Below are 11,326 nucleotides of genomic sequence, written 5' to 3'. Positions count from 1 at the left end.
TCTAACCCTCTGATCATTTTGTATGCCTCTATTAAGTCACCTCTTAACCTTCTTCTCTCTAACGAAAACAACCTCAAGTCCATCAGCCTTTCCTCATAAGATTTTCCCTCCATACCAGGCAACATCCTGGTAAATCTCCTCTGCACCCGTTCCAAAGCTTCCACGTCCTTCCTATAATGAGGCGACCAGAACTGTACGCAATACTCCAAATGCGGCCGTACCAGAGTTTGGTACAGCTGCATCATGACCTCATGGCTCCGGAACTCAATCCCTCTACCAATAAAGGCCAACACACCATAGGCCTTCTTCACAACCCTATCAACCTGGGTGGCAACTTTCAGGGATCTATGTACATGGACACCGAGATCCCTCTGCTCATCCACACTACCAAGAATTTTACCATTAGCCAAATATTCCGCATTCCTGTTATTCTTTCCAAAGTGAATCACCTCACACTTCTCCACATTAAACTCCATTTGCCACCTCTCAGCCCAGCTCTGCAGCTTATCTATGTCCCTCTGTAACCTGCAACATCCTTCCGCACTGTCTACAACTCCACCGACTTTAGTGTCGTCTGCAAATTTACTCACCCATCCTTCTGCGCCCTCCTCTAGGTCATTTATAAAAATGACAAACAGCAACGGCCCCAGAACAGATCCTTGTGGTACACCACTCGTAACTGAACTCCATTCTGAACATTTCCCATCAACTACCACTCTCTGTCTTCTTTCAACTAGCCAATTTCTGATCCACATCTCTAAATCACCCTCAATCCCCAGCCTCCGTATTTTCTGCAATAGCCGACCGTGGGGAACCTTATCAAACGCTTTACTGAAATCCATATACACCACATCAACTGCTCTACCCTCGTCTACCTGTTCAGTCACCTTCTCAAAGAACTCGATAAGGTTTGTGAGGCATGACCTACCCTTCACAAAACCATGCTGACTATCCCTAATCATATTATTCCTATCTAGATGATTATAAATCGTATCTTTTATAATCCTCTCCAAGACTTTACCCACCACAGACGTGAGGCTCACCGGCCTATAGTTACCGGGGTTATCTCTACTCCCCTTCTTGAACAAAGGGACCACATTTGCTATCCTCCAGTCCTCTGGCACTATTCCTGTAGCCAATGATGACCTAAAAATCAAAGCCAAAGGCTCAGCAATCTCTTCCCTGGCTTCCCAGAGAATCCTAGGATAAATCCCATCCGGCCCCGGGGACTTATCTATTTTCACCTTGTCCAGAATTGCCAACACTTCTTCCCTACGCACCTCAATGCCATCTATTCTAATAGCCTGGGTCTCAGCATTCTCCTCCTCAATATTATCTTTTTCTTGAGTGAATACTGACGAAAAGTATTCATTTAGTATCTCGCTTATCTCCTCAGCCTCCACACACAACTTCCCACCACTGTCCTTGACTGGCCCTACTCTTACCCTAGTCATTCTTTTATTCCTGACATACCTATAGAAAGCTTTTGGGTTTTCCTTGATCCTACCTGCCAAAGACTTCTCATGTCCCCTCCTTGCTCGTCTCAGCTCTCTCTTTAGATCCTTCCTCGCTTCCTTGTAACTATCAAGCGCCCCAACTGAAACTTCACGCCTCATCTTCACATAGGCCTCCTTCTTCCTCTTAACAAGAGATTCCACTTCTTTGGTAAACCACGGTTCATTTTGGCTAAATTGCTTACATTCGATTTCCTCGGAGGAAAGGCACCTGCAGTGCGTCCGCTCAGCACATCCCCGTCACCGCTGTGATCGCTGCTACCTTGGGGTGCCTGTACTACGAGGTTATCGATTAATCCCATCCCGTCTAGCTGACTCCAGAACATGTGGTTTTAGATTAATAATCTACATCTTGGTCTGCGGATAACATAACGTGGAAGCATTGTAAACGGGGATAGTGTAGAACTTCAAAATAACAAAGACAGGTTGGTGAAGTGGGCAGATAGAGTTCAATGCAAAGTAGATGATGACGCATTTTGGTAGGAAGAGCATGGAGGGACAATATAAAATAAAGGGTAAAATTCTAAAAGAGGTACAGGAGCAGAGGGACCTGAGTATCTGTGCAGAGATCAATGAAAGTGGCAGGACAGGTGAAGAGAGTGGTTCATAAAGCAGAGAGTATCTGGGATTTATTAACAGGGGCACAGAGTACAATAGCAAGGAGGTTATAGTGAACTTGTACAAGACACTAGTTAGGCCTCAGCTGGAATATTGTGCACGGTTCTGGGAGCCACGCTATAGGAAGGATGTGAACACATTGAGAGCAAGGGAGATTTGCAAGAATGGGTCAGGGATGTGAAGAGGAAGAGGATAGATTGCGGAGGTTGGGACTGTTCCCCTGGGAGAGAAGGCTGCTGAGAGGAGATTTGATAGAGATGTTCAAATTCATGAGGGGCTGGACAGCTGATAGGGAGAAACTGTTCCCAATTGCAAAAGGAACAAGAACAGGGCAGCACAGTGGCTAGCACTGTGGCTCCACAGCACCAGGGTCCCAGGTTCAATTCCTGGGTGACTGTGCGGAGTCTGTACATTCTCCCCGTGTCTCCGTGGGTTTCCTCCGGGTGCTCTAGTTTCCACCCACAGTCCAAAGACGTGCATGTTAGGTGGATTGGCCATGATAAATTGCCCTTGGTGTCCAAAAAGGATAGATGGGGTTATTGGGTTATGGGGATAGGGTGGAAGTGAGGGCTTAAGTGGGTCAGTGCAGACTCAATGGGCCGAATGGCCTCCTTCTGCACTGTATGTTCTATGAATTCTCCCTCAGTGTACCCGAACAGGTGCCGGAATGTGGCGACTAGGGGCTTTTCACAGTAACTTCATTGCAGTGTTAATGTAAGCCTACTTGTGACAATAAAGATTCTTATTATTATTAAGAACGAAGGGGCACAGATTTGAAGTGATTTGCAAAAGAATCAAACGTGTTGCAAGAAGATTATTTCTGACACAGCGAGTGGATGTGGACTGGCTGGAATAGTGGTGGAGGCATTAGAGAGGGCGATAGATAATCACATGAATAGAAACAATGTGCAGGGGTGCGGGGAAAAGGCAGGGGAACGGCGCGAAGTCAAAATGCTGGGAGGAGAGTCGGTGTAGGCACGATGGGTAAATGGTCTCCTTTCACAATCTAGCAATTGTGTGAGTGTGTGTGGTTTGTGATGAAATGACTGCCTCAGAACTATTCTCAGGGCACTATTTCAGACAACAGTCGCCGTTTGTGGCGAGATTCAGGATTTTACATCCCATCCGTTTGTTCCCCTCTCCTCACTGTTTGGAGGGGTTTCAGTTCCTCTTCAGACCAGGAGGGGTTTCAGTTCCTCTTCAGACCAGGCAGCAATCAACATTGCAGCTTAGTGTTGCTCCAGTGACTCTGTCCACTTCACAGCTCTCAGCAGCAACTCTCACTATTCAAATCATATATCGTGTTTAAAGAAATTAAATTGAGATGTTTTTGTTCATGGCATTTGTTGCCCATACCCAACTGCCCTTTACCTGAGGTTTGCTCGGCCCTTTCAGAGTTCAGGGTCAATCACAACGCTGTGGTTGTAGAAATGTGCCAACCAGATTGGGAAGAACGGCAGATTTCCTTCTAAAACCAGATGGGTTTTTACAACAATCAATAACAAATTCATGGTCGCTGTCAGGGCGGCTAATTTTATATTCTGGATTTCTTAATTGAACTTAAATTCCACCAGTTGCCATGGCAACATTTGAACCCATGTCACCAGGGCATTAACCTGGGCTTCTGCATTGTTAATCCAGTGACATGACCACCACACCACCAAATTTTAGAGCTTCTGCTAGTCTTCGAAATTGGAAACAAGGGAACAGGGGCAGATAGCGAAAGGGCAATTACAGAAACACACACACACACACACACACAGACACAGACACATGTAAACTCATTTATTCAATTATCAACAAAAATTCTGACCATCAGCAGGCCTTGCAAAAAGCCAAACCACCAGGAAAGGACGATTCCCAGAATCATGGACAGGGGGTCTCCACATACACCAAAACCATAAGCAGTTGGTGTGAGGGGGTGGAGAGGGAGCTCAGACACCATCTCTCATAGGCAGGTGGTCCCCACACACGTATCAGCCCTCAAAGGAGGGGGGGCTTTGGCCCCCAGTCAAAACATTCACTGAGGCCGAGTGGAGCCTCGTGGTTGTCGACACTCATCAAACACTCCCAGGACAGGTACAGCATGGGGTTAGATACAGAGTAAAGCTCCCTCTACACTGTCCCCATCAAACACTCCCAGGACAGGTACAGCACGGGGTTAGATACAGAGTAAAGCTCCCTCTACACTGTCCCCATCACACACTCCCAGGACAGGTACAGCACGGGGGTTAGATACAGAGTAAAGCTCCCTCTACACTGTCCCCATCACACACTCCCAGGACAGGTACAGCATGGGGTTAGATACAGAGTAAAGCTCCCTCTATACTGTCCCCATCAAACACTCCCAGGACAGGTACAGCACGGGGTTAGATACAGAGTAAAGCTCCCTCTACACTGTCCCCATCAAACACGCCCAGGACAGGTACAGCACGGGGTTAGATACAGAGTAAAGCTCCCTCTACACTGTCCCCATCAAACACTCCCAGGACAGGTACAGCACGGGGTTAGTTACAGAGTAAAGCTCCCTCTACACTGTCCCCATCAAACACTCCCAGGACAGGTACAGCACGGGGTTAGATACAGAGTAAAGCTCCCTCTACACTGTCTCCATCAAACACTCCCAGGACAGGTACAGCACGGGGTTAGATACAGAGTAAAGCTCCCACTACACTGTCCCCATCAAACACTCCCAGGACAGGTACAGCACGGGGTTAGATACAGAGTAAAGCTCCCTCTACACTGTCCCTATGAATCACTCTCAAGTTGGATACAGAGGCTTCACTCTTGTTGCCATCTTCCATGGAGTATGTTCCAGCTGAGTCTCTGCAAACTCATCCCATCAGAAGTCTTGCAGTGGATGGGAATCCTGCATTCTCTCCCGTCTTCAATGTGGTCAGTTTGAACTCCCATGTGTGTCAGGCCACAGCACGGGCTATGGGCTGGCGCTGTCAACGTGACGTGTAGATGTGAAGCTTTACTGCATGAATCTACTGCACAGATCTATCGCGGATGAATATTGACCGAGTCTCCTCCTGGAGTGAGTGCCGGCTCGGAGTTCTTGTTCCTCTTCCCCACGTAGAATGAGAATTAGCAAACGGGAGAAACAGAGGAAAAGCTTTTCATTGCCCGTGCACATACTTCTCAGAGCTGTGAGTCAGCGTCTGCCAGTACTGCCAGCTCACTGCAGCCAGGAACATGGCCAAGGACAGGTATATTGGGGAAAGGTGACTGCGCGACACCAGCTCCCCATTACACTGACTGAGAGATTCCACTTTCACCACAATCTGCTGGGTCCTTACTCCAGACATCCCGGCACCTGGAACCTTCTGTCCAATCTGAAAGACAACCGGAGAGGGCAGGGGTTAGGACCGCTGCCTTTCTGCACAGACAGGACATGTGGCTGTACACACAACTCCAAAATTTACAATGACACAAAACTTGAAGAATAGGGAACCGTGGGGAGGATGGATGGTGAATGTGAGGAGATGTGGAGTGCGGGGGGATGGATGGTGAATGTGGGGAGATGTGGAGTGCGGGGAGGAGGATGGATGGTGAATGTGGGGAGATGTGGAGTGTGGGGAGGATGGATGGTGAATGTGGGGAGATGTGGAGTGCGGGGAGGATGGATGGTGAATGTGGGGAGATGTGGAGTGCGGGGAGGAGGATGGATGGTGAATGTGAGGAGATGTGGAGTGCGGGGAGGATGGATGGTGAATGTGGGGAGATGTGGAGTGCGGGGAGGATGGATGGTGAATGTGAGGAGATGTGGAGTGCGGGGAGGATGGATGGTGAATGTGGGGAGATGTGGAGTGCGGGGAGGATGGATGGTGAATGTGGGGAGATGTGGAGTGCGGGGAGGAGGATGGATGGTGAATGTGGGGAGATGTGGAGTGCGGGGAGGAGGATGGATGGTGAATGTGAGGAGATGTGGAGTGCGGGGGGATGGATGGTGAATGTGAGGCGATGTGGAGTGCGGGGAGGATGGATGGTGAATGTGGGGAGATGTGGAGTGCGGGGAGGATGGATGGATGGTGAATGTGGGGAGATGTGGAGTGCGGGGGGATGGATGGTGAATGTGAGGAGATGTGGAGTGCGGGGAGGAGGATGGATGGTGAATGTGAGGAGATGTGGAGTGCGGGGAGGATGGATGGATGGTGAATGTGAGGAGATGTGGAGTGCGGGGAGGATGGATGGTGAATGTGAGGAGATGTGGAGTGCGGGGAGGATGGATGGTGAATGTGGGGAGATGTGGAGTGCGGGGAGGAGGATGGTGAATGTGGGGAGATGTGGAGTGCGGGGAGGATGGATGGTGAATGTGAGGAGATGTGGAGTGTGGGGAGGATGGATGGTGAATGTGGGGAGATGTGGAGTGCGGGGAGGATGGATGGTGAATGTGGGGAGATGTGGAGTGCGGGGAGGAGGATGGATGGTGAATGTGAGGAGATGTGGAGTGCGGGGAGGATGGATGGTGAATGTGGGGAGATGTGGAGTGCGGGGAGGATGGATGGTGAATGTGAGGAGATGTGGAGTGCGGGGAGGATGGATGGTGAATGTGGGGAGATGTGGAGTGCGGGGAGGATGGATGGTGAATGTGGGGAGATGTGGAGTGCGGGGAGGAGGATGGATGGTGAATGTGGGGAGATGTGGAGTGCGGGGAGGAGGATGGATGGTGAATGTGAGGAGATGTGGAGTGCGGGGGGATGGATGGTGAATGTGAGGCGATGTGGAGTGCGGGGAGGATGGATGGTGAATGTGGGGAGATGTGGAGTGCGGGGAGGATGGATGGATGGTGAATGTGGGGAGATGTGGAGTGCGGGGGGATGGATGGTGAATGTGAGGAGATGTGGAGTGCGGGGAGGAGGATGGATGGTGAATGTGAGGAGATGTGGAGTGCGGGGAGGATGGATGGATGGTGAATGTGAGGAGATGTGGAGTGCGGGGAGGATGGATGGTGAATGTGAGGAGATGTGGAGTGCGGGGAGGATGGATGGTGAATGTGGGGAGATGTGGAGTGCGGGGAGGAGGATGGTGAATGTGGGGAGATGTGGAGTGCGGGGAGGATGGATGGTGAATGTGAGGAGATGTGGAGTGCGGGGAGGAGGATGGATGGTGAATGTGAGGAGATGTGGAGTGCGGGGAGGAGGATGGATGGTGAATGTGAGGAGATGTGGGAGTGCGGGGAGGATGGATGGTGAATGTGGGGAGATGTGGAGTGCGGGGAGGATGGATGGTGAATGTGGGGAGATGTGGAGTGCGGGGAGGATGGATGGTGAATGTGAGGAGATGTGGAGTGCGGGGAGGATGGATGGTGAATGTGAGGAGATGTGGAGTGCGGGGGGATGGATGGATGGTGAATGTGGGGAGATGTGGAGTGCGGGGAGGATGGATGGTGAATGTGGGGAGATGTGGAGTGCGGGGGGATGGATGGTGAATGTGGGGAGATGTGGAGTGCGGGGAGGATGGATGGATGGTGAATGTGAGGAGATGTGGAGTGCGGGGAGGATGGATGGTGAATGTGAGGAGATGTGGAGTGCGGGGAGGATGGATGGTGAATGTGGGGAGATGTGGAGTGCGGGGAGGATGGATGGTGAATGTGAGGAGATGTGGAGTGCGGGGAGGAGGATGGATGGTGAATGTGAGGAGATGTGGAGTGCGGGGAGGAGGATGGATGGTGAATGTGGGGAGATGTGGAGTGCGGGGGGATGGATGGTGAATGTGAGGAGATGTGGAGTGCGGGGGGATGGATGGTGAATGTGGGGAGATGTGGAGGGCGGGGAGGATGGATGGTGAATGTGGGGAGATGTGGAGTGCGGGGAGGAGGATGGATGGTGAATGTGAGGAGATGTGGAGTGCGGGGGGATGGATGGTGAATGTGGGGAGATGTGGAGTGCGGGGAGGATGGATGGTGAATGTGAGGAGATGTGGAGTGCGGGGAGGAGGATGGATGGTGAATGTGGGGAGATGTGGAGTGCGGGGGGATGGATGGTGAATGTGAGGAGATGTGGAGTGCGGGGAGGAGGATGGATGGTGAATGTGGGGAGATGTGGAGTGCGGGGAGGAGGATGGATGGTGAATGTGGGGAGATGTGGAGTGCGGGGGGATGGATGGTGAATGTGGGGAGATGTGGAGTGCGGGGAGGAGGATGGATGGTGAATGTGGGGAGATGTGGAGTGCGGGGAGGAGGATGGATGGTGAATGTGAGGAGATGTGGAGTGCGGGGGGATGGATGGTGAATGTGAGGAGATGTGGAGTGCGGGGAAGATGGATGGATGGTGAATGTGGGGAGATGTGGAGTGCGGGGAGGAGGATGGATGGTGAATGTGAGGAGATGTGGAGTGCGGGGGGATGGATGGTGAATGTGAGGAGATGTGGAGTGCGGGGGGATGGATGGTGAATGTGAGGAGATGTGGAGTGCGGGGAGGATGGATGGATGGTGAATGTGGGGAGATGTGGAGTGCGGGGAAGATGGATGGTGAATGTGGGGAGATGTGGAGTGCGGGGAGGAGGATGGATGGTGAATGTGGGGAGATGTGGAGTGCGGGGAGGATGGATGGTGAATGTGAGGAGATGTGGAGTGCGGGGGGATGGATGGTGAATGTGAGGAGATGTGGAGTGCGGGGAGGATGGATGGATGGTGAATGTGGGGAGATGTGGAGTGCGGGGAAGATGGATGGTGAATGTGGGGAGATGTGGAGTGCGGGGAGGATGGATGGTGAATGTGAGGAGATGTGGAGTGCGGGGAGGAGGATGGATGGTGAATGTGGGGAGATGTGGAGTGCGGGGAGGAGGATGGATGATGAATGTGAAGAGATGTGGAGTGCGGGGGGATGGATGGATGGTGAATGTGAGGAGATGTGGAGTGCGGGGAGGAGGATGGATGATGAATGTGAAGAGATGTGGAGTGCGGGGAGGATGGATGGTGAATGTGGGGAGATGTGGAGTGCGGGGGGATGGATGGTGAATGTGAGGAGATGTGGAGTGCGGGGAGGAGGATGGTGAATGTGAGGAGATGTGGAGTGCGGGGAGGGGGATGGTGAATGTGGGGAGATGTGGAGTGCGGGGGGATGGATGGTGAATGTGGGGAGATGTGGAGTGCGGGGGGATGGATGGTGAATGTGGGGAGATGTGGAGTGCGGGGAGGATGGATGGTGAATGTGAGGAGATGTGGAGTGCGGGGGGATGGATGGTGAATGTGGGGAGATGTGGAGTGCGGGGAGGATGGATGGTGAATGTGGGGAGATGTGGAGTGCGGGGAGGATGGATGGTGAATGTGAGGAGATGTGGAGTGCGGGGAGGATGGATGGTGAATGTGAGGAGATGTGGAGTGCGGGGAGGATGGATGGTGAATGTGAGGAGATGTGGAGTGCGGGGAGGATGGATGGTGAATGTGGGGAGATGTGGAGTGCGGGGAGGAGGATGGATGGTGAATGTGGGGAGATGAGGAGTGCGGGGAGGATGGATGGTGAATGTGAGGAGATGTGGAGTGCGGGGAGGAGGATGGATGGTGAATGTGGGGAGATGTGGAGTGCGGGGAGGAGGATGGATGGTGAATGTGGGGAGATGAGGAGTGCGGGGAGGATGGATGGTGAATGTGGGGAGATGTGGAGTGCGGGGAGGATGGATGGTGAATGTGAGGAGATGTGGAGTGCGGGGAGGATGGATGGTGAATGTGAGGAGATGTGGAGTGCGGGGAGGATGGATGGTGAATGTGGGGAGATGTGGAGTGCGGGGAGGATGGATGGTGAATGTGAGGAGATGTGGAGTGCGGGGAGGAGGATGGATGGTGAATGTGGGGAGATGTGGAGTGCGGGGAGGATGGATGGTGAATGTGGGGAGATGTGGAGTGCGGGGGAGGAGGATGGATGGTGAATGTGGGGAGATGTGGAGGGCGGGGAGGAGGATGGATGGTGAATGTGAGGAGATGTGGAGTGCGGGGGGATGGATGGTGAATGTGAGGAGATGTGGAGTGCGGGGAGGAGGATGGATGGTGAATGTGAGGAGATGTGGAGTGCGGGGGGATGGATGGTGAATGTGAGGAGATGTGGAGTGCGGGGAGGAGGATGGATGGTGAATGTGAGGAGATGTGGAGTGCGGGGGGATGGATGGTGAATGTGGGGAGATGTGGAGTGCGGGGGGATGGATGGTGAATGTGAGGAGATGTGGAGTGCGGGGAGGAGGATGGATGGTGAATGTGGGGAGATGTGGAGTGCGGGGAGGAGGATGGATGGTGAATGTGAGGAGATGTGGAGTGCGGGGAGGATGGATGGTGAATGTGAGGAGATGTGGAGTGCGGGGAGGAGGATGGATGGTGAATGTGGGGAGATGTGGAGTGCGGGGGGATGGATGGTGAATGTGAGGAGATGTGGAGTGCGGGGGGATGGATGGTGAATGTGAGGAGATGTGGAGTGCGGGGAGGATGGATGGATGGTGAATGTGAGGAGATGTGGAGTGCGGGGGGATGGATGGTGAATGTGAGGAGATGTGGAGTGCGGGGGGATGGATGGTGAAGTGGGGAGATGTGGAGTGCGGGGGGATGGATGGTGAATGTGAGGAGATGTGGAGTGCGGGGAGGAGGATGGATGGTGAATGTGGGGAGATGTGGAGTGCGGGGAGGATGGATGGTGAATGTGGGGAGATGTGGAGGGCGGGGGAGGAGGATGGATGGTGAATGTGGGGAGATGTGGAGTGCGGGGAGGATGGATGGTGAATGTGGGGAGATGTGGAGTGCGGGGAGGAGGATGGATGGTGAATGTGGGGAGATGTGGAGTGCGGGGAGGATGGATGGATGGTGAATGTGAGGAGATGTGGAGTGCGGGGAGGAGGATGGATGGTGAATGTGAGGCGATGTGGAGTGCGGGGGGATGGATGGTGAATGTGGGGAGATGTGGAGTGCGGGGGGATGGATGGTGAATGTGAGGAGATGTGGAGTGCGGGGGGATGGATGGTGAATGTGGGGAGATGTGGAGTGCGGGGAGGAGGGTGGATGGATGGTAAATGTGGGGAGATGTGGAGTGCGGGGGGATGGATGGTGAATGTGAGGAGATGTGGAGTGCGGGGGGATGGATGGTGAATGTGAGGAGATGTGGAGTGCGGGGAGGATGGATGGATGGTGAATGTGGGGAGATGTGGAGTGCGGGGAGGAGGATGGATGGTGAATGTGAGGAGATGTGGAGTGCGGGGAGGTGGGGAGA

General features: G+C 53.0%; 1 protein-coding gene across 1 annotated transcript in view; it reads right to left on the bottom strand.

Annotated features, from left to right (window-relative positions):
- Positions 1–4,758: 4,758 nt before the first annotated feature.
- fdft1 (farnesyl-diphosphate farnesyltransferase 1) overlaps positions 4,759–11,326 on the bottom strand; it is a 54,669-nt gene continuing 48,101 nt past the window's right edge. The window contains exon 8 of the mRNA XM_038817617.1: positions 4,759–5,470. Within this exon, the coding sequence (XP_038673545.1) occupies positions 5,255–5,470 (216 nt within the window). The 3' untranslated portion in view covers positions 4,759–5,254. The remainder of the gene's footprint in view (positions 5,471–11,326) is intronic.

The sequence above is a fragment of the Scyliorhinus canicula genome, chromosome 1 (genome assembly GCF_902713615.1).
Source record: "Scyliorhinus canicula chromosome 1, sScyCan1.1, whole genome shotgun sequence".
Classification (NCBI taxonomy): Eukaryota; Metazoa; Chordata; class Chondrichthyes; order Carcharhiniformes; family Scyliorhinidae; genus Scyliorhinus; species Scyliorhinus canicula.
The sequence above is the reverse complement of the archived record's forward strand: the minus strand, read 5'-3'. Positions and strand labels throughout refer to the sequence as shown.